The sequence below is a fragment of the Cydia splendana genome, chromosome 2 (genome assembly GCF_910591565.1).
Source record: "Cydia splendana chromosome 2, ilCydSple1.2, whole genome shotgun sequence".
NCBI lineage: Eukaryota > Metazoa > Arthropoda > Insecta > Lepidoptera > Tortricidae > Cydia > Cydia splendana.
This window is the reverse complement of record NC_085961.1, coordinates 13,883,707-13,908,459: the sequence shown is the minus strand read 5'-3', so window position 1 is coordinate 13,908,459 and position 24,753 is coordinate 13,883,707. Positions and strand designations below refer to the sequence as shown.

General features: G+C 38.2%; 1 protein-coding gene across 1 annotated transcript; it reads right to left on the bottom strand.

Annotated features, from left to right (window-relative positions):
- Positions 1–515: 515 nt before the first annotated feature.
- LOC134801039 (nose resistant to fluoxetine protein 6-like) lies at positions 516–24,048 on the bottom strand. Its single transcript, XM_063773559.1, has 14 exons — positions 23,983–24,048; positions 23,524–23,701; positions 20,956–21,173; positions 20,663–20,871; positions 20,101–20,189; positions 19,842–20,023; positions 18,629–18,792; positions 18,074–18,242; positions 5,536–5,729; positions 4,800–4,947; positions 4,332–4,515; positions 3,824–3,963; positions 1,281–1,390; positions 516–657 (listed from the first exon to the last, which is right to left on the bottom strand). Exons 1-14 carry the CDS (start codon positions 24,046–24,048, stop codon positions 579–581), a joined length of 2,130 nt encoding a protein of 709 aa, XP_063629629.1. The 3' UTR covers positions 516–578.
- Positions 24,049–24,753: the final 705 nt, after the last annotated feature.

The window sequence follows — 24,753 nt, the reverse complement described above, 5'->3', positions numbered from 1 at the left end:
CTTAGTTTTACTCGTATATGTTAAGTACTTAATGTTAAAATTGGTTTCAAGTTAAAAAGGGACCTTATGCTAAAGTGCGCACAAAAATCATAAATTTAATGATTTATATGTATTACTTTGGGACGTTCTTCTATGTAAGGTATTTTGGGGCAAGTGCAGACTATTTTTCGACAAGTTGGTGAGCTCTCACGGTTTATTTTATTTATAAATGATATACTACTTTTTTGCTTTTTTGCTTTACTTGCTTTCCGGTGAAGGAAAACATCGTGAGGAAACCTGCATACATCCGCGAAGATATTCAAAGGTGTATGTGAAGTCCCCAATCCGCATTGGGCCAGCGTGGGGACTACAGCCCAAGCCCTCTTGCGAGTGAGAGGAGGCCTGTGCCCAGCAGTGGGACGTATGACATATGACGTGGCTGAATTATTATTATTTATACTACTTTTTGATGGTGTCACTTTTACGTAAACCAAATTTTATTAACACTTACACCTTATTTAATAGACAGAATGTACGATAAAAAAACGTAAGAAAAGAGAACTGACACTAAAAAGAATAGAGCAAGGAATCTGAATCAATCACAAGCTTTTTTGTTTACTTGTGTCGTTTTGATGAGCACCGTTCCTGGATATTTCAACTTTCTCCTTGGCGGAGCCTCTGAAAACAAAAGAAGGTTTTCTTTTTATTTGTATGTGGAAACAATCGTACATTGTGCAACGAAGGGGGTAAGTTAAATTCAGCAAACGAGGGTCTTATTTCACGACAGCCGCAGGCTGGAGTGAGTTAAAGCCTCGAATTTGCAATATTCTTACCCCGGGAGTTACGCACAAAGTTTTTCATCACACTTGCGAAGAAAATACTAAATTTTAAGCGAAGTAATTCTTAAATTCGGAGACATTTTAATCATTCGTCCGCCATATTGTAATTTTTTGACAGGTTAGGCATTCAAGGCACAGACCCATCCAGCAATCAGCCACCATTGAAAATTGTGTAAAAATATTTTAAACGGCTATTAATCTAATTAAATATGTTTAAACATAAACAAAAATTATCAATTATAAACGTCAGTATTTTAAAAATAAAACTCATTTATAGGTACCTACTTGGTTCATATGAATTAGTCAACATAACTAAAATAAAAGCTATAGGTACCTTTTTATTTATGACGTTTTTACATTGCTCTGTCAATGTCAGTGCAGATTTAGCTTAGACGGACTACAGACTTAATATTCTAAGCCCCTATAGGTATTACGATAAATCTGTTTATTTATTAAACTTACTTAGTGTTGAGGTATGGGTTCGTGATGTTGACGAGAGGTGCCTCAGCCAGCAGCCAAACCATCAGACTCAGCAGCAGCGACACGACCACCAACCCAAAAGAGTTTATCAGCTAAAATAAAAACACCCAATATAAGATAGACGTCATCGTTAACTTACGTCACTTCATTAGTAATAGACATGACAATGACAACAAGGTATCAGCTACCAGGCATTAGCATATCAAGTACTGGGACGTTTACATTTAAACACATAAAGCATTGTCAAAATTGACTCGATCTCTAAGGTAGAAATAGGTAGGTAGGTAGGTCTGTGCGATAGAAAGTAATAAGTATCGAATATCAAAGAGAAGATTCTCTTATATAAGAAAAATGTGGAAATATATGTGACGTCCTATGGTCAAAGGTACCTTATGGCGGGTATGGAGTTATGCCTATTCCAGTAATCTACAATACATAAGCTATCCATAACACAAAAGATCAACCTCCTAAGTTGTGTAGTTACAGAGATATTATTTACTAAGACTCCACTGTCCGCCTGTCCTTGAGGACCTTTCTCATCTATATCTCATTCTAAGTACGCGTCTGTCACCAGGCTGTATCTCATGAACCGTGATAGCTAGTTGTAGTTAGTACAAATATACAGTTGAAATTTTATTATTTGAAAATAATGTTGTAAAATGAGTAACTTTACGATAGCGACGTTTAAAGTTCTAGCGACCTAAAAAACTATGTTCCTGAAGTAAGTTACATAGTTGACTACAAATAATAATACTTTAGACTCCTGAGATTAAAAGAATGTTGCTACTTGTTCTCTAGGTACTATAAATAGAAACCTTTGATATCGACTGCTTCATGTGTATGCTTTATGTGTGTTTATGTGTACCAATCTCTTAAAAATAAAGTTTTGTTTCATTTTCACGATTGATTGCAATTAGCTCTTAAGTTTTTAATTTATCTATTAGCAAACGATACTGAGAGAAATTATAAGCAAAAAAAAATACCGATTTAGAGGTGAAAATGTAATTTCTGACATTTTCATGTAAAATCACAAAATTGAATATTTTTTACTTTTAATGTCACCCACAATCAATTTTTCTGAGAACATTATGAAAGAAATTCTGTCATTCAAATTAAATAAATACTAAAACCGCAGCTAAAAACTAATATTTAACCTCTTGTGCCACGTTAAACTTACATAACAATAACGGTCTTTGCTCCATACATTTAAGAAAAGGTACCTAATTTAATACTACATCACTACAAAACATCAATTACATTGAAGTTTATCTTTTATGAATTGGAAATATTAATTTACATTAAACTGCCACAAATTTAATTAGTTCCTCGTCATAATAATCTTAAAAAATACTAATAATTTGTATGTAAAGAAAAATTACCTTGTGGTTAAGTTATATGATAAGGCACGATGATGATGGAACAGTTAGGATAAACTAATAATATTTTGGGGTTAAGATGGTATACCTAAATCGTCATTTCTCATCATAATATATTTTGCTTGCCATTGAAGACAAGCGGCTTTGAGGTTCGATGACCTCAGATATTACCTATGGGCGATTGTGCACTACAATGAATTTTACTGTCCGGCAGTCCGAGTTTTTACGGTCCGATATGGCACGCCATTAAATGTATATAGTAGCTTGTGCACTAGACGTAATTTTACCGTCCGACATCTTACTTTTCCCCATTCCGGACAGTTTATTTCCGGTCCGAGATGACAGCTATGAAAAACGTGTTTATGCTTGTGCACTGCGTCTGGAATTAGTATTATTCATGACTTGGCCGGGCGGGGGCGGACTAGGGGTTACCTCTCTTTTAGTAAAAAGACGGACAAGTGCACAAGCCAATCATCCGTTTTTTTCATGCCACTGCGCCGCACCTGCGAGTAAAAAGACGGACAGGTGCACAAGCCAATCATCCGTTTTTTTCATGCCATATCGGACCATGAAAACTCTCACTGCCGGACAGTAAAATTCATTGTAGTGCACAATCGCCCTATGGCAATGCGTCGGGTATTGGCATTTTTCAGCAAACCAATGGCATGCAACTGAACCAAATGAAGATTATTCTAGTTAACAAAGACTTGACGAGAGTAACTTTGGTATAATAGCGGGCTACTTTGATTTGTAATGTCGGTCGATGTACGGTTATAATATTTCCTAGGCCCTCCGACCAGAACTGAAATTATCAAATCAGTTTTTCAGAATGTCTGTATTTCTATACCAAACTTCTTTTCCCGTATTGACTAGTTCTTTGTGGACATTTCAATCACTCCGCCATAAGGTACCTTTTCTACTAAACTTAGAGACGACATTACAAGGCTTAAAACTTACTTATAACAAAAATAATACAGGTAAACAAACGTTAAGCATTAAGGTTTCAGATCAAACAATAAAAAATATAGCATTTGTTCTACTTTTTATGAAACATTTAATATCTCCGAAATTAGAAACCCTCATAAGTCATAAGGTACCTTTTCCCGTGGAACGTCACATATTAATAGACATTTAAAAATAACTACTTACAACTTGAAATAGGTGATGTTTGTTATGATCTCTCATGGAAGAGGATTGATACAAAAACACAATGTGTATAACATATAAGCCGTACGAGAGCCTACTGAGCGGCGCGAACACGGACCAGCTGAGGAATGGGTTGATGAGGGCTGCGGACAAGGTTGTTACATGTTCAATTATACATTTATATGTGTATATCTCCAAGCCAGGTACCAAGTAATCTAGAAAATCACGTTTTTAATTTGCGACAGGCTATTATTTTTGCCTCATGCGACACAAAATTTACATAAGAAATTTTTAATAAATCAAAAGTTACTCATAGGTACGTAAAATTGTTAAGCATAGGACAAACGTCACGCTCAATGTTATAATAAGCATGTATAGATAAAGTAGGGTAGTTGATATGGTAAAATTGTAAATAAATTGGTCGTAGTAAGAACATAGATCTGTTCTACGTAACACAACACCCTTTAACATTAAAATTACGCCATTTTATTAGATATAGTGAATCACTTACGAACTTGGCCGTAAGTGCAAAAGATGACGACACCTAAAACAGCTACGGCAAAGAGATTTCTTTCGAAAGCCGCGAAGATGCAGGCCAACCATCCGTGGACTCTGTACACCAAGCACAGGTGACCCACCGCCAGTATGACGAGCATTAGGTTCAAGGAGACGTAAGTACCTAGGAACGACACTGTCTGAAATGGGTAATAAGTAAAAAAAGCTAGGTAAAGATTAAAAATTAATACAAAGGTACTTGACTGACCAATATTCTTGACAGACAAATCTCTTATCTTGGCAAAAATATCTTATGAAATAGACCAGCTATTCTCAAAACATTTTTGCTCCATTACACTAGCGAAGTTCGAACTGTCTTGTTTTTGTTTGTCTAAGTAAGAATTAAGGATAATGATTTTGTAAGCTTGTTTATTAGAAGCAGGTATTATTTATACAAGCATCTTGTTTCAATATGGTAACTTACTTTAGACCAGACTTTCCTGTAATCCATGGGCTTGTAGATAGACATGAGATAGCCGGCAGCCAGACCAAACGCGTAAGGGCCCATCCTGTTGTGTGTTTTGATGTAGAAGTTCTTAAAGGTGGAGTTAGGTCTAATGTTTATCTCCAACCTGAAATATGATTATATTTGAATATTTAACTTTATATTTAGGAGATGAGACGCGAGTGAATGAACTACGAGTAGGGCATACTCGTGGATTAGAGTAATCCTCTTCCAAACCTGATAGCAAGCAAATAAGGGACATTATTCAGTTTAAGCTTATTTTCCGGTTTAACTTACGAGTATTTAGTCACTCGCGCGACAGGTTTCGGAAGGAAGGAGACATAATAGGCTCTAATGTTAGTAAGTCTCACAACAGTTTAAATTAGACTATTCAGTTTACTTACACATTAGGCACTGTGTCACATCGCCTGAGGATTAAGAATATGCGTAGATATTTTTTCACATTAACTATCTTCTATGCGTTCTAATGTAATCTTATGATGTCAGACGACTGAATGTATCTCTAGTAACATTTGATTTATGTTTAGGTAGCATTTCGTATTTTGTCACAGTGACAATCAGTATGAATGCCACTGCGGATCTCATACCTTCTATTGTCACTGTGACATGGTACAAAATGGTACAGGATCAAATTCTTTGTCTGTAGCTGCTCGCAGCATTAAGATTGAAAATTAAAATGAGCAAAAAAACTTACCCAACATTATAAGCTATAATTGCTGGTAAATCATAGACATATATAGTGATCACGGGCATTATGAAACTGATCACCAACACTATGGCGGCAGCTGCCGTGCCGATCCGTGAGTTTTTGCGGTACACGTACAGAAGGACTAGCGTCATTACGTACATATGGAAGTCGCAGGGGATGTACCAAGTGGCTGGATGGCACTGAAAATAAGTATACCCAGGTTCAGGTATCGTTTTGAATGTAAATATTTGTTTACTTATGGAATTTTGTGAGCTGCTCGTGCCAGTAAGACCTAATGCTATTAGTACCAGGACTAAAGGCCACAGGTAAGGTAAGTGTCCCTGTGAATGACACTATTAGGAGGAAATTAAGACAATTACTCGGAAAACGACTTAACTATGACCCATACAGACTATTGGTGTATGCAGATTTATGAACCAGTCCTTCCTTTATATCAGCGGAACAATACATTGTATAATAGTAATAACATTTATTAATTATTTCAGTTTTTCTCGACATCTGAAATTGTACCAGTGGATAACTGGCGAAATTTCGAATGTCCCATTGTATGACTATGAAAAAAAAATGTCGTTGACCCAGTGTTTGACATGGAGATGCATCAAGTTTACATGATAGCTGTAACCAATGTATGACACTAGTTATGACCCAATGAATAACACCTCAATATGCAAGTGTCATTCACTCCACCTCCATAGTAAAACAGTGTATGACACTCATGTCAGATACTACTCACATGATCGAAAAATAATTGATTTTTACAGAGTATATTAAATGTATGTCTTACTTCCTTACAACATGGTCAATATTAAATTTCATAAAATAGTAATTTGTGCGAGTGAATGACATAGATGTCATACACTACTAAACGCTAAAAAAAAATCCAGTGTATGACATGTCTAAAAAATACTAACGTAGGGAAAATAATCTACTTTTAATATACAATATCAATCGGTTGGTTTATTATGTAACAATATGAATAAGCACTTACTAATTACTCATAAATTCCTGTTTTTTATTTACACTTTTAAGATGCAAAGTCTTAACAGATTTACTAAGAAACCCGACGCACAACTGAATCGATGCACCTCCTAGCAAAAACTTCCTCACAAAATGATAAATATTTAACGTATTAATGACAGCTTCGGAACAAAATTCATAGATAACACATACAATCGATTAAGTCCTGTTTTTTGTTTATATTAAAAACCGTTTTCTTATTTTTCAAAATAAACTGCGTAAAAGTCATACATTAGGTCAGTGTCATCCATACGGACGTTTACCTTAGTTTAAATTGGTAAATTGCTAAGCTATTCCTTGATATCTGCCGTAACGTAACCAAATACATGTTGAGCAGAAAAATTAGGTCTGAATACAAAAACCGAAACTGTAAGGGTAACATTCCATTTCTGACCGCAGCTGCACTACAAGTCGGACGCGTCGGTGTTATTGTCAATTTCCATAGTAAAATGAATGGTAGTGCTGCTATCGTTGGAAATGGACTGTCACCTTAAGAGATAGGTTGGAAGCGAAACTTTGATGCCGTCGACGCCATAATGGCATAAAAGTCTTAACCGCCAGTAGGGTTCATGGCATTAAATACCACTGTGAGTCCGCTGTGACTCAATGAAGTAAGTATTTTTAATTTCTACATTTTTTTAACTTATCTCGAAGTCTACAGCTGATTAGTAAATTTTAGTAAGTATTTTGTGTAGAATATAACTTTTTTATAATAGTCTAGTATTAGCATTTTATATTATATAGTATTATTCCAAGCTTAACAACGTAACGGCTTAATAAAACAATATGGCTAATACAGTGTACCAACATAAGATGATTGTAATATTAGTTCTAATGACAGTTATTGACAGCCCGCCAAAAGTATACTTTTTGAGCGTGTAGGGCTGATATATGTTATCTGTGACTTTTGACTTTGCCTGTCAACTTGTGAAGGATTACCGCTAAAATGAGAAACCAGCTTTGTAAAACTAATATTAATTATAAACCTGTCAAGAAGAACATCGTCTTTATATTTGAAAGCAGTATATGAATCCCCAGAACGAGGCTCACAGGGTGGGCTATCAATTCAGAAGCCGGGATAAGTTGGAGAAGCTTGCTTTGAAACCGACGCCCGCCAGTTGGAAAAGACGCTATTTTTATAAATTGGGAGCCAGAGGTCTGATAATTCCAGTTATTTTCATCTGTTTTCACCGTAATTTGGCAGTCAGAGAAGTGATTGCTCACTAACAAATCTGGGAGTTGGAGAAAGTGATATCCGTTTAAGGAAAACTAACCTATCTGAACAAACTACGTAATAAAAGAATAAAATAACATAGCGCGTTTTGTGTCGTAAATCTACTAACAAGAGCATGTTTCATGTGTTTAGCGTTTGTTCGTGTGTGTAATTTCTTCTTTTTTGGAGATTGAAATGCTTACAGTAACTCCAATAGCTGTAAATTGTACCAAGTGATTAATAGTATGTGTTAGGCTTCTCGTGAGCGTATTGATTGTGAATGGAAATCAATTTTAAGGAAATTCTAGTTCATAATTGTTACTTTTGAATTTCACTCTGAATTACTGGTTGTAACTATTATGTTATGTTATGTTATGTGTAAGTATGTGGATTTGTTTTCATATTGTCAGTTTTAACAGTAAAAGTGAAAAATGAGAAGATTCCATGGTTGTAGTAGAAAGTGTGACAGAAGAAGTAAGGAAAAGTCAAGTGCAAGGCAGTATTATATCAAATATCAGTATACACCATAATATAGCCAAGTGAGTAGGTCTCTTGATATGGATTGTTGTAATGGTCATTCATGCCATTCACATAGATGGTACCGAGGCCTGCCATCAGTTATTTTCACATGGCATAGAAAATTATTATCACGATAAAATGGCATTAGTTAATAAGTGAGATATCCAGTAAAAAGGCTGGTTCAGGTAACGGGTAGTTAAAAAAATAGGTAATAATTTCAAGTTAATTTATATCAGCAGGGTACAATACTAGGCATATGTTGATTTTGATAGCTTGAGCATCCATGCATCCTGAGAGAGAGAGAGAGAGAGAGAGAGAACTGATGCTTGAAATTTACTCATGGACCCAGTCAGTCCATGTCACCTTAATAATTTTATTGTGGGGCTTTTGCAATTTGTTAGTTAAACATGTAGGTAGGAAAGTAGTGACCATAGAAGTAGACAATGTGAGAATGATAATTAAATTTTTTTAATTATTACTGTAGTATGTTATAGAATGTTGTTAAAATGATTGATGACTTATGTTTGTATGAAATTAGTAAAAATGTTTTCCTGTTCAAGTCCTGTAATGTTTATGTATGGACTGCAGCATTGTACACGGTTACTTCTGATGGATTATGTACAATTCATTGGGCTCACAAGCTATTGCAGGCACTTTAGTCGCAGTCAGTTAGCGCCTTATGAAAGTAAATTATACTCTACAAATTATTAAAACACTGACCATTGTGTACTTGTATGTGTATGTGTCCTTTAGGATGATTTAGGAATATATAAACCTTGCTAGACCCTTAAGGTAATAAATGGTTGAATTGCCATTTGCAGCACAGTTAGTAAATATGATTTCATACCTAGAGTTGCGCAATGATATAATTTTATGTCCGGTACAAGTTGATGTAGAACTTAATAGAAAGGGTACTAAACTAATAAACAAGGTGTTAAGGCTTACAAGAAAATTTATGTGGGAGATAAGTGTACTAGTATACATACATAGTGATTCAGAGTGAAGGCAAAAGGGTAAATATGTTTACTATGAAAGCAATTGATATATGTTAATAATGTTAAAGATGTTATTAAAAAAAAAAAAAATAATGATGATATATGTGAAAAGTAAGCTTGAGTCAGTCATTAACTATAGGAACTAAAAGACCGAAATAGTTCTTTTGACCGAGAGCAGAGCGGTCTCTGTAGTGAACGAGCAGGCGCAAGCCTAGGGAAAATGTGTGATCATGATCAATTTGAGGTTTATTACTCATAATTTAAAATAAAATAAAAATAAATAAAATAAAATAATAAATAAATATTGGGGACATCTTACACAGATCAACCTAGCCCCAAACTAAGCAAAGCTTGTACTATGGGTGCTAGACGACGATATACATACTTATATAGATAAATACATACTTATATACATAAAGTAGTATTCATAGCTGTTGCAAAATATTAATGCTTAGCAAACTAATATTTGTGATAATAACTTGGTATTTGGAATTCAAGAGAGTCAAGAGATTAAAAAACTTAAATGTTGCATGTGACTGTTGAAGATATTAACTATTTATCTTTGTGTTGAAATTGTGATGAGATTACTACTAGAGTAACAGTAATATGAATATAATGAAATTGTGAAAGATATATTCAATACATCTTGTTAAGAAGTGAAACAGAGAAACCTATATTATTGAAAGAGATAATTACCTGATCTGTGTAAGATGTTCCCTAAGATTTATTTATTTTATATGTAGGTACTTATCCATGATCATTTTTTAATAGTGAGTCAGAGTATTTTGTGACCTTAAAGAGAAAAGGTATTGTATAATAATAATTTGCAACACAGGAGTAATTATAAAAGCGAATTTATAAAGAGTAATATATTTTGTGACCTTAAAGAGAAAAGGTATTGTATAATAATTTGTAACACAGGAGTAATTATCAGAGCGAATTTATAAAGAATAATAAGTTTTGTGACCTTAAAGAGAAAAAGGTATTGTATCATAATTTGTAACACAGGAGTTATAATAGCGAATTTATGAAGAATAATGTAGCAATTTGGTAATATTTCAAACAATAAAGAGTGATTTAGTATAAAAGACATGCAACTATTGAAATTGAGTGAGCTATAAATGGTACATACATTAACAGTGAGGCATTGCAGGTAAAGAGCTGCATTGAGGTAGTAAATGAATAACAGTGAGTCAATGATATGTAAATCCATGTATTTTTGTATTAAATGAGTAACAGTGAGGCAATGGCATGTATTATGTAGTAACAGTGAAACCAATGACATGCGAGTCCAAGTATTGATGTATTAAGTCAGGAACAGTGAGTCAATGACATGTTTGTCCATGTATTGATGTAACAAGTAATAGTGTGCCAATGATATATGTGAATCCATGTATTTTAGTATGAAATGAGTAACAGTGAGTAACTGACATGAGTCCATGTATTGATATAGTTAATGAGTAACAGTGATTCAATGAAATGCAAGTCCATGTATTGATCTATTCAGTGAGTAACAGTGAGTCAATGACATGTTAGCCCATGTATTGATGTAAGGAGTAACAGTGAGACAATGATATATGTTAATCCATGTATTTTTGTATTCAATGAGTATCAGTGAGTAACTGACATGAGTCCATATATTGATATAGTAAATGAGTAACAGTGAGTCAAAGACATGTAAGTCCATGTATTGACGTATTAAGTGAGTAACAGTGAGTCAATGACATGTTAGTACATGTATTGATGTATTAAATGTTTAACAGTGAGTCCTTGTAATGATGCATTTAGTGATTAACAGTGAGTGAATGACATGTGAATCCATGTATTGATGTATAAGTATCAGTGAGTCAATGACATGTGAACCCATGTATTGATGTATTAAATGAGTAAAAGTGAGTCAATGACCCGTGAATTCATGTATTAAGTATCAGTGAGTCAATGACATGTGAATTTGAGTCCATGCATTGATGTCATTTATAAGTAACAGTGAGTCAATAACATGTGAATGCGTATATTGACGTAACAGTGAGTCAATAACATGTGAATGCGTGTATTGATGTAACAGTGAGTCAGTGACATGTGAATGCATGCATTGATGTAGTTTGTAAGAAACAGTGAGTCAATAACATGTGAAGGCATGTATTGATGTAGTTTATAAGAGTGAGTCGTTGCAGGCATTGGAGAATGCCTGTAATGATGTAGTTCATACGTTGAGTAATATTGATTCTATTGTTCTGTTGTGTATAATGTGGATTATTTATGTTTAACTCTTTAAAACGCAGAGACGCGTTGTACTCCAGGATTCGCCGAATATTAGCATTTTATATTATATAGTATTATTCCAAGCTTAACAACGTAACGGCTTAATAAAACAATATGGCTAATACAGTGTACCAACATAAGATGATTGTAATATTAGTTCTAATGACAGTTATTGACAGCCCGCCAAAAGTATACTTTTTGAGCGTGTAGGGCTGATATATGTTATCTGTGACTTTTGACTTTGCCTGTCAACTTGTGAAGGATTACCGCTAAAATGAGAAACCAGCTTTGTAAAACTAATATTAATTATAAACCTGTCAAGAAGAACATCGTCTTTATATTTGAAAGCAGTATATGAATCCCCAGAACGAGGCTCACAGGGTGGGCTATCACTAGTGTGGAGTGTAGACTGTAGCTTTTCGTGATGTGGGGGTTCGTTGGGAGAAGCGTAGAAATCCGCCGCTGGAGCGCGCTGGCCGCTGTGCTGTCTCGAAGTCCGCTATACCTCCATTTACCGGTATATGTGTTGTGTGAAATGAAAACACATATATTTGATTTATTCACTTGGAGAGTGTTCAGGCTGGTATGAGTGAAGCTCACTTGATGTCTCTGATATCTCTGAATAAGCCACGAAACGGCTCTGCCTTATATAGTAAAACACAAGGCCGTTTGGTACCTTCTTCAACTAGTGGGTGTATCATGCAGAGTCAGTAATGTATATTTTTGCCAATCTCGTTAATTATAAGCACGTATGAAAGGAGCACGAATCCTAGACTTATAAATAGGTACAATATTAAGCACGTATGAAAAGAGCATGAATTTCTAGACTTATAACTAGATATAAAACATTCCACGCAATTCATTTGACATAATATACGAGCACAAAGTAAAACATGATATACAAAAGTAAAAATAGTAACCTAAACGTAGAGACTAATTAAACACATACATGAACCCTAATAGCTATTTACGACAGTCTCCCCCACGTGTGTCAACACCGTCTTCATGCGCGGAGTAAATGGGGATAAGTCTAGAAACTGGGCGGCGGACGTCACCTGCGCGTGTGCGAACAATGGCCACTCTCACATGACCATCTGGGCCAGGAAATAGCTGGGCGATTACGCCTCTGGGCCACGTTCCTCGTGGCATGGAGCTATCCGCAATGATGACTACGTCACCTTCATGCAGTTTTCTCACGTTTTGGTGAGCACCAGGCCTGGGGAGGAGGCTGGGTCGGTATTCCCGCTGCCAGCGCCTCCAAAATTGGTCGGCTAGCGTTTGCGCTGTTTTCCACGAAGAGAGCGACATAATTGCGTCTGTGAAGACACCCAGTGGCGACATGGCACTTGATCGACCGATTAGAAAGTGATTCGGCGTCAGGGCTTCGATGTCTAAATCTGGATTCACTGGTGTCAACGGTCTGGAATTGACTATGTGCTCTGATTCTAGCAGTAAAGTATGTAGAACTTCTTCGTGGGGTGCTCTTTCTTTCAACTCGTTGATGACGATCGCGTGGTTGCCGTGACTGTAGAGTGCATGAAAATGCTGTACTAATAACTTGACGAAATCCTCTTTTGCATGTAAAACAGGCATGTGCGTGTTTTTATCGATTCTAGCATTTAGAACGATGATTCCGTTTTTGTCAAGTTGTACAGCGATTTTGTATAGCGGAGATTTCTTCAGGAGTGGCCGCCCAGTTTCCAGAAGCTTGATTTCCTCCGGAAATGCAGCATGTTGACTCCGTCGGATTAGTAATATCTCTGCTAAATCTAAATGCCCCTTATTTATCTCTATGTCTGTTTTCTTAGCGAACAATGCGGCTTTGAAAACCTCGGCGGCAACCAGAATACTAGCGGTGGCGCGAACTAATCGTACGTTATTAATAATGAACGATCGCCACGCGGGTGCGAGTGAGACGGGTATAGGCGAGTCCCAATCGATCCCTGTCCACCAAACGAAACGTAACGTATCGCGATCTTGCTCAATTATTTCGATCTGTAAAGACTCTAACAGGTCGGGGCCAGCCAACAGCGCGCTGTTAAACGAACGTCTGTAAGCTGTGGCTGCCGTGTCCCAAACTAATCGCGTTTTCCCGCTTTGCGGCTGAAAAGTTGGGAAGTGCGCCAGAGGCCACGTCCGGGGTGCCTCGGGGGGCGGCGGCGAGTCCATTTTCTCCGCGTAACCTTTGTCGAGCAAGTTGTTCATATGCTTTGCATATTCGGCTTTAAGTTTCGCATCGCGGTCTAGCTTTCGTTCTAGACTGTACAGCCGTTTCAATGCTTGCGCTCGGTTATCGGGGAGTTTCTCGTCATCTGACCGCCAAAGTAAGCCCGAGTGATACCTTTGCTCCCCCGGTATCTTCTCGCAGGTGGCTTCTAACAAATCTAGCGCACGTTGGCCGGGGTCGGCCCGAGGTACCTTCTGCGAAACGCCTAATGAGTCTGTCTCAGAATGTCGTTTCGCAAGTTGTAAGGCCTCGTCTTCCGCGGTATTAGGCTTTGCGTGCCCAACAAATTGTACCGCAGGTGCGATGCTGTCCGCAGTTTCGTGTATCGTCAAAGCCATTGCCGCGCCTTCGTCAAATAGCGCGAGGGTTTGGACGGTACCTAACGGTTCCGACACCTCTTCAGGAATGACTTTGAGACACGTCTGCGGCAGCCTAACATTGAGTACTGCAGGTGCCGCCGGGACACTATTACCGTTCGCGGATGCGGCCGCGCTTAATCCGTGTAATAGTTTATTATGTCCGGCTTCGCACTGACTCATGCCACACGCGACATATTTACATTTAAAACGCGTACGGTGTCTCGCGCCTAAACATCTATAGCACAATCTAGTACCCTTCACCAAGTCCCATCGCTCAGATATAGTCGCGGCTAGAAATTTCGAACACTCGCTAACTTTGTGTTCTTTGCCGTTCCTACATATGGCGCACGCATCGCGCGAGACCGAGACAGACGATATCTCCCGCTGGGGCTTAGCTCCGGTTGACGCTGGCTTTCTCAAATTACCATCGCGGCGCTTTACTTGAGCTATAGTTGATTTACTAGTACGCGATCTATTTCCCGTATCACGTGTGTATGACTCGCGGGAATCTGACTCCGAATCCGAACTATAGTCGCGAAGGGACGCGGGGGCGCGGGACCCAGCGAGAGCGTGGCTCGATCGACTGGGCTCGCGCACAGAGGAAACCGCGTTTCGTTCATTTCGCGATCTATCATACGTATCACGGTAGAACGCGGGGTCGCGAGACCTAGAGAGAGCTTGGCTCGATCTTCTGGGTTCGCGCGCAGAGGAAACCGCGCTCACTGCATTCCGTGACCCGTTAGACGTATCACGCGTGTACGTTTCGTGGCAATCTGCCTCCGAATCAGAACTAACGTCGCGAGAGTACGCGGGGGCGCCGGACCCAGCGAGAGCGTTGCTCAATCGACTGGGTTCGCGCACAGCGTTTACCGCGTTTCGCGATCTATTAGACGTATCACGCGTGTACGTTTCGTGGTAATCTGACTCCGAATCCGAACTAACGTCGCGAGAGTACGCGGGGGCGCCGGACCCAGCGAGAGCGTTGCTCGATCGACTGGGTTCGCGCACAACGTTTACCGCGTTTCGCGATCTATTAGACGTATCACGGTAGAACGCGGGGGGACGAGACCCAGAGAGAGCTTGGCTCGATCTTCTCGGTTCGTGCACAAAGGAAACCGCATTCACTGCATTCCGTGATCGGTTAGACGGCTTATGTCGGTTTACGCGCTTGGCCGCAGTGCTAATTTCGTTAAGAAACTCGGAAATTGCTACTAACCCGGGTGATTCTACGTTAGACTGCCTGTATTTGGCCCATTCATAGCGCACTATCAGATTTAATTTATCCACGATTTTATTCACGAGCTCAGGCGCGTGCAAGTATTTCTCTTGACGCAAGGATCTAATGGTGGCGACGGCATTCGCTACATGCGCGGCGAATGAGGCTATATTCGAATTGTCTTCGGATAAACGCGGCATGCGTTTAACATTATGAATTTCCGTAAGAACAATCTCCTCAGGGTCGCCGAACTGCCGTTCCAGCGCTTCCATTATCTCGTACGGATCCTGAACTGTGTACATTATTGATTTTACGGCCGTCCGAGCTTCGCCCTTAAGTGCGCGCCTAATCCGACTGACGTTATTGACGGCACTAAACATGGGCGACGTATCTTCGAACTCTGCCCTAAATGATATCCACTCGGTGATATCTCCGCCGAATGCAGGTAATTCCGGCGGTTTATGGTACATTGGCGCGTAGGTACCGTGCGGTACCTCTAAAACGCGCGGGGGCGGTCTGCTAGCCCGGTCGGCGGCTGCACGCGGCGGCGGCTGCGCGGTCTTTTTCGGCGGCGGGAATTTAACGTTTTCTTTCGCGACCTCGTGCTGTAACCTAGCTTGTCGTTCTACCCAACTTCTAGTACGTTCTTCGACGGTCGCGTCACTGCTGCCGACAGACTGCGCCTTCAGTTGCGCAACCTGCGGCCGTAAATTTGCAGTGTCGGACCCTGTCTTAGAAGCTTCGACGGTCGCGTCACTGCCGCCGCGAGACTGCGCCTTCAATTGCGCAACCTGCAGCCGTAAATTGGCAGTGTCGGACTCGGTCTTAGCAACGGCTAGACGGGCTTTATGAACCTCGAGCTCGGCCATTAGCACGGACAATTCATTGTCGCGTTCCCTAACCGATTTGCGATTCTTTAATTCGCGATTAGACGGCGCCCGCGACGGCGGCGGCGGCGGCGCATCGGCGTCTTTATTCACTAGCGTATTCGACCTACTACGATTTACTACGGTGGCGTCTAACATCTCCGAGTGTACCGACTCGGTTCCACCGGTAGCATTCGGGTTGCCACTGGTGCCATTGCTCCACGTATTAGTCTCGTTGGACGTAGTCTTACCAGACGAGGGGGTAGGGGTATCCATGTTCGGTGCGGGCGCAGGTGGGCCCTTGGTGCGTGGTCGTAGGCTCCTTGCTTCCTTTTCGGACATCTTTCTGGCTGGAACCACTTCACTTAACACACGCGGGGGGTCCCTAACTTGACCTGCCTATGCCTATGACTGACCGTTGCCGTGCGCAACGTCAGTGCCCTAAGCGTGGATCCCTCGTGGCACTGAATCTCCCGCAATGGCAAAGTGCTATGCCTAGAACGTTCGAAAGCAGTGTGTGGGCATCAACCATGTGACACTTGCAACGAAAGTTGCCAGGACACGTGAGCGGAGGTGGTCCTACGACGCTGCACGGTCCGTCCGGCAAGCCGGTAAATGGGTTACGGAAAAGGTATAGGGTTTGGGTCTAAACCGAAGCGAACTTCTAGGCTCAGCGCGTCCTTTATTCTTTCTTGCCGTCTGAGTCAAGCAACGTTCGCTTAAAACTCAGCGCGTACTTGTTTCTTTCTTGCTGTCTGAGTTAAGGAATGTCGCTTGAAACTCAGCGCGTACGTTTTTCTATCTTGATGTCTGAGTTAAGCTATGTCGCTTGAAACTCAGCGCGTACGTTTTTCTATCTTCATCCGGCTTCAAAAGGACCAAACTGTGGAGTGTAGACTGTAGCTTTTCGTGATGTGGGGGTTCGTTGGGAGAAGCGTAGAAATCCGCCGCTGGAGCGCGCTGGCCGCTGTGCTGTCTCGAAGTCCGCTATACCTCCATTTACCGGTATATGTGTTGTGTGAAATGAAAACACATATATTTGATTTATTCACTTGGAGAGTGTTCAGGCTGGTATGAGTGAAGCTCACTTGATGTCTCTGATATCTCTGAATAAGCCACGAAACGGCTCTGCCTTATATAGTAAAACACAAGGCCGTTTGGTACCTTCTTCAACTAGTGGGTGTATCATGCAGAGTCAGTAATGTATATTTTTGCCAATCTCGTTAATTATAAGCACGTATGAAAGGAGCACGAATCCTAGACTTATAAATAGGTACAATATTAAGCACGTATGAAAAGAGCATGAATTTCTAGACTTATAACTAGATATAAAACATTCCACGCAATTCATTTGACATAATATACGAGCACAAAGTAAAACATGATATACAAAAGTAAAAATAGTAACCTAAACGTAGAGACTAATTAAACACATACATGAACCCTAATAGCTATTTACGACAACTAGGTACTTGAAAAGTTCAAAATGGTGCAAAATAGCTACGTACCTACTCCTAAAAATACGCGTGATACAGAATGTATAGAAAAATGCAGCGTTTATTCACACACAAAAAAAAACAAAAGTTACAGACTAAAACAGGCGGAAAACAGAAGTTATTAAAGAGGATGAAATTATTAAAGAGGATGAAATTATTAAAGAGGACGAAATTATTAAAGAGGAGGAAATTTCCAATAAAAAAGTCCTGGACCCTTCTCTGATGGAAAGCCACGTATAGTTTTAGTACAATTACCTAGTATGGAGCATATTAGTAGGCACATTTTACGGTACGATATTATTCAGATCTAAATCAGTCATGAAGCCTCGTGTAATACCATTAATATTACATACCATTTCTAATGCGTTGTAATAATTCCCGACCATTAGTAATGCCGGCAACCAGTTCTTCTCGCACATCTGTTGCTCGTAGAGGGCTATCTTGGGGTAGACAGGGCCGTCATCAGTATGTTTTGAGATATGGGCCAGGTAGAACACGGTCACGGCTAAAAGCACGACAAGTCTGAAAAAGAATCATTCTGGAAGTCCGGTTGAGGATTGTTGTATACCTATATGTATTATACATTGTCTAGTAGCTTTTCTACACAACTAGGCTTAAAAGAGACCAACCTCGATCATTGCGTTGCCATCTAGACGGTAGTGAATTTCTCTACATAATATTTGCCAAGATAATGAAATAATTCTCAAGCAGCAAAAAGTTAACTATAAGTATTCCCCGGGGTTTTAAGTGCGGGAATGATTTCGTTTATTTAATAACTTTGTTTATTGTAAGATAGTTACCAAGTATAAAGCACTAAACATGCTTCGAAGTGAAAAGGGCTTGCCAGCCTCATCATCCGTCTATGTTACCTATGCGGCCGGCAAACTCTTCTTTGCAGTAATGTTTACCTTATATATCGTTTCATAATATTCTTCATTAAACTGTATGGTTTGGTTATATCCAACGTGGCAAGGCTTTTTCCCACTAAAAGTCCAGACAATGAGAAGAATGTGTCCACTATTACATCAAAATGAGTCGTAACAACGGCCACTGCTGGTTGATCTCTACCCATCTGAAAATACATGGTATGTTATTTTTATATTGTCAGTAGATAGGATATACCTAAAGGAGTACCTCTCGTACTATTAAAGCTTGTTGGTACACCTAGCAAGCAGTACACGGGTGATAAGAGTCAGCATTAGAGCTCTCGTACTGGCGAAAAGGTCTGCGACTTACAGGCCAATTTTAGTTTTAGTTATTAGATCTGTTTCCAACATGATACTGATGTGTCAGTGTCAAAAAATGTAACTTAAAGGGGCCCACTGATTAACAGTCCGCCGGATGGTATCAGCCTGTCAGAACAAAATTTTGACAGTTCCGAACAACTAACAGGCCGATACCGTCCGGCGGACTGTTAATCAGTAGGCCCCTTAAGACACTAACAGATCAGTATCATATTGGAAACAGATCTAATAACTAAAACTAAAATTGGACTGTTATTTTAAGTTCCCTTTAAAGGTTCATTTAGACTGCTCAATCGATACATAGCTATAGATGGTCAAGCAAATCTTGTCAGTAGAAAAAGGCGCGAAATTCAAATTTTCTATGGGACTATATCCTTTCGCGCCTATATTTTTCAAATTTGCCGCCTTTTTCTACTGACAAGATCTGCTTGACCCAGTATAACTACAGTAATGTAACAAAAATTGTATGCAAGTTCTTGAACCGTCTAAATGGTGCTTAAGTGTAATATATAATAACTCTTTTATACCGTTGTTTATGACTTTGAAACGTACAATAGAATTTTTGTGATCGCTTTCATATAACACATCAAAAGCATTAAATGAGATTTATGAAACCTCAGAATACTCATTAGATGGCAGCCCTAAATAATATAATACCTATGCCTAAATTGCTTTAATGACGCTTTTATTGTACTTAAAAAGTATGTGTCCAATCTGCCTTAAATAGTAGTAAAGTGACAGTTTTCATACGCACAAAGCGTATGAAAATAATAATGATAAAAGGCGTCCGGGGAACGGCTTCTCTAAACCTTCTCTAAAACCTCTGGTGAAACTTACACGTTAAGTAAATCTTCAGTAAGTGAATAAGTATTATTACCCTGTCAAAGTCTATGGCATTGCTGACAGAAGTCCCGTGTGACAATATTAAGCAGTGGGCGAATGCGATAATGATCGCCGTCAGGAAGCGGATACCGTGCAAGCATGGTAGTTCATCCTTGTCTGATTTGAACACTGTATTCCAGTTGCGGCGGAGACAGAACGATTTTGCAACGTGATTAACTAAAAAAACGTATAAATGAGTATCATACAACTGGGCACGCTCAAATAATTCATTCACTTAATCATCACGTACCTACCAAATGAGTTAGAACTAGCGGTGACTGGATACTCGCTAACGTAGTATGTTGAAGCTACTGCTATGAACAGCAGTGTTAGGAAAGTGTACCTTGAAAAGGATTGGGTTATAATAATAACAATAGGTATATAGATATTAAATATAATTATTTAAAGAAAATACAACTAATTTAATAAGATGTCATAAGATCGTATCGCCGATTTAAATTGGGAAAATTATTAGTCTTGGTCACTTATTATTGATATTTTTCAGTGACCTCTATTATTATGATAAAATAAGGGTGACAGCTAGCAACTACAGTTGCCAAAAGCATGTGAGTGGTTATGAAATTGCTTCCTTTTTATTACTTCTTATAAAATTAACAAAATGTGTATGAAAAGATGCCACTCGGCCTATTTGCTCCCCGATATTTTTTTTTTATGGTTCTTTTTTAAAATGGGTGCTTTCTATTGGTACGCTATTTATTATTTATGTTTTGAAATAAAAAGCTAATAGGTCTAAATAAGACATATTTTAAGTATCTGTATATTGTCAGAGTTTTAAGATAATGAGTAAAATCTTACACAAACAAGTAATATCCCGTAGAATATACCCTCGGGGCCGCTGCTTCCTCACAGTGGTGTATGGAGACGGCCGCACCCCTGGCCGCGCGCAAGTACCCCGTGCTCATGAGCGCCTGCACAAACTTCTCCGCGGACTTGGTCGGACAGCCCGCGGGAAGGCAGACCCCGTGTGCTATGTATGAGAAACTACGACCGAAGTGTGATTTAGTCTGAAATTACAAATCAAAATTAGGCTAGCCCAATCGATGGTGTGAAAATGAGTAACTTTTCCAATGAATAACATTTTAACTTACATCGAGGTAATAGTCCTCTGCTCTAACATAAGGATCGGAAACTTCTTCCATTTTCTTGACGCCATCTTTATTCATCTCTATTTCTCCTAAACAGTATTGAGTGCGTAATTCCGGGTGTGTCGCGAGCCAGGGCGGTCGCAGGCACTGGTCGTAGCTCCCCAAGTGGTAGCGGGCGCCGAAGAAGATGCCCGTTGGCGACTGGTCGATGGAGTTCCATACTGTAACAGCAGACGGCCATCAACTAATCGTGCCTAAACAGGCAGGTACTCGTAATTACAGAGAGTTATTTAAAACATTGGTTGTCATTGTAAAATTTTGGTTAACCTACTTGGCCGTAATACAAATTTAAAGTTCTATTAAGTACTGACTTAAGGTAAGGTGCGGTAAGACGAACATAGTTTATTTTGCTCGGGGCAAGACACTACTCTACTTATTTCTGCGAAATCAACACAGGAAGTCTATGAGCACGCACAACGCGGATTTAGCAATATCACGGAATGGCTGCAACGTCACGTACTTACTAACACTTAACTCAACTAAAACTAACTACATATATAAAATTTAATATAGCGCTAAACTAACCACGACACTAATAATCACAAGTTATATGCCAACCTTTGCACAAAACCCGAAACAAATTAATGCACTCCTGAAATAGCTATTACTAAAAAACTAAGTATTTGGGAATTATATAATATATTCGACGAAACTCTCTTCTTCAAGGACCACGTCGAAACTTTGTGCAGTAGAATCCGGAAGTTGATATTTGTATTCAAAAAACTATTAGCAATCGCGTCACCGCCCTTAATTAAAGAAGTTTACTTTGCGGTAATTTTATACTGTATCTCCTCATGGGGTGGTTTAGCCAAAACTACTTTTCTTAACATAAAAAGAGCCCAGAGAGCTGTTCTAAAGGTAGCTACTTTCCGTCCATTCCTCTTCCCCTCTAACCTTCTTTACAAGTCCTTCGAAATACTTACTTTTACATAATTATTTATTTCAAGCATTGTTTTAAAACAACACGCCGCAAGCCCTTACAGCACTGAATATACTAACAAGAGACGCAAAGAAATTGTTTGCCCACAAAACATTCCCAGAAGATATGGTTTTTCTATGAGATGTTTCATTGCTCTGGGTCCTTTTCTATAAAAGAGGCTCAACGCAAATTTAGATTTATATACACTCAGCTACAAAAGTGTAAAGAAACGCTCCGAAAAGCCATTCAAAATACACACAGGATTTACTAACAGACACAGAGGATCTACTAATAGTTGAAAAATGATTATAAGCAATATGACTGGATTTACAAGAGGATAAATAGGATAATTATTACGATAAATGTATTATACTATTAAATTTCTAAATAATAATGTGTTTTTTGTAAGTGAAAATTACTTTGCTTAAACAATGTTTGCCATATTTCACGCCTGAAACACAGGGAATCCTAGTTCAGGCACACGTAAACCATAACTATTTTTAAGTCTTTGTGTTATATGAACACTACAACCATTAAATGCGTGTTTTTAAATAAATTATGTTTATGTTATGTTTATGTTTACTATGAGAATTCCATACAAGTGTTTATCTTGTCCCGGTGATACTAGTAGTCTTACCCCACCTTAACTTAATAGATTTTAAATTCTTACCTTCAGTAAAATTATAGATACTATTCAAACTTTTTTTTTGTTATTACGAAAAAGTTGTACTTAGTCAAGTTAGTTTTTCAAACTTTATGCTAAATCCGCTAAATATATGATCCCGAAATTGTTATAAGTTTTTTAAGAGATACACTGGATGTGGCCTGTAGCAGCAGCAATAAATTAAACAGTAGGCTGTACTCCTCAAACTGACCAACATATGTTCAGCGACTTTAAAAAATATCTTGTGTTTTGATTTTATTACACTTTTAAGTTTATTGTAAGATGCAATTTATTGCGAATTTTGATATGTAATAGTTAGGTGATAAGAAACGTCAAACACACTGATGATATTATTTACATTGAAAATAATATTTAATACGTTTAAAAAAGTAAAAATCTAATTATTTCATAATTTAAGTTCTTAATCAAAAGTTATATAATTTGAGATTTACAATATATGTTTTAATTATTTGCTCGCGTTACAGGCCACACCCGGTTTACAACTTGACATCTTACATTTTTATTTTTAAAATAAGCTTGGAGAGAAAATAATATAAGAATAAAAAATTGGGTTGTAAAAAAAATGGAAAGTAACTTTGTATAACATAAAACATAACCAATGATGCGTAGCTCTTTAATTGAATATTCTGGTCATAAAGAACACATCAAGTAAATCATTCTTACAGGAGTGGAATTAAACCCCTAATCAAGCAATTTTAGCCCGTTTTATATAAACTCCGTCCGCACAGAAATCGTTAGAATTTCCATTAATTTCAAAAAATTCTTACCCCGTATTTTAAGATTGTACCTATGATTGATGTGTGTGTGTATGTATATATAACTGCTGCTTCTGTTGTTTTTTACATGGAGACAATACAATGTGCTTACCTACTTACCTACCCCTTACTGTACAATTTTATGTACTTACCCCATGTGGCCCATAAGGTAGAGTTCTTAACATTTTCCAGAATGTTAAATATTTTGTCACGGCAGGGCGCCTCATCAGCGTCCCACTCATTCTTTGACAGATTGTCAAATATGTGGTCTAGGTTAGGGATCTCTAATATTGGTTCCTTAGCAAGAACATTGGCTGAAAAAGAAAATAACTGACACAATATCTTTTTGGTTTTATATTTTTAACCTAATACCTCTAATTTAATTTGATACAAATAATATTTGGTACTACTCCTATATTTAATAATGTACTAGTTTACCTTAGGTATTCTGGGCGAAACCGCTTCCCGGCCCATAAGCATCAAACAATTTCAGAAGGACAGAGTTGAAGTGAGAGACTGTATAGAGCTGTATAATTCAATGACCTCTCTCGGTATCAAAAGACGTAAATTCTATGAATTTTGTTCACCGGTAGTGGTACTATTTTTTGTACTTTCGGCCAATACTCATTTTTCATAAATTTTCGTAAATTGGCATCACTTTTACGAATATGTGCCATTGTGCTTAGCTTGGTATTAGATGACGTAGTAGTGAATCTTGCGGGCTCGCTCGTAATATCAAAAGGACATAAAAAATACACAATACAACCCTCGCACAGCTCATTTTTTTTTATTATCGTTATTGTTGTTCAGTAGATACCTAACATCTAGATAGGTGTATAATAAAAAAAGTAAAAACTTACCACAAACAAAAAACACACTACACTTTTAAACAACATTTTAAACTAATTTTACTATTTATCATAAGAGCTATTTGGTTTATTTTATTTATTTAATAAGACGTGCATCACGTTCGGCGTTTAGCGATGACTTATCCTGTAGGTACATAAGTATCGGATATAAGCGCGACTAAATAACTCTTGCGCATCACGCAACTAATTATTCTCCTTATCAACGGTTACTTAAACTTGATATGATATGATAATGAACTATTTATTCGGGCGGGAATAGGCGTCGTATGGGCGACGATACCAACAAAATAAGATTAGAACGATTGTTATTACAACACTAAATAAGATTACGAAATGTATTTTTTTTGTTATAAACTAGGGCGCTGTTGAATGAAGAGGTTAAAATAAATATATATATATATTTAAATGTAATAAAATAACTTAATTTGTAAATTTGTTTTTGAAATTTGTAATAAAGGATATTTCATTTACTTACTTAATTCAAACGCTCAATATGTAGTGTTATAAATGTCA

Coding starts and splice junctions, on each gene's coding strand:
- LOC134801039 (XM_063773559.1), bottom strand. CDS start 24,048: ATGGCACATATTCGTAAAAGTGATGCCAATTTACGAAAATTTATGAAA. Junction 20,190..20,662: donor ACGGGATATTACTTGTTTGT/GTAAGATTTTAC, acceptor ATCCTTTTCAAG/GTACACTTTCCTAACACTGC. Junction 1,391..3,823: donor AACATCACCTATTTCAAGTT/GTAAGTAGTTAT, acceptor TTTTTATTTTAG/CTGATAAACTCTTTTGGGTT.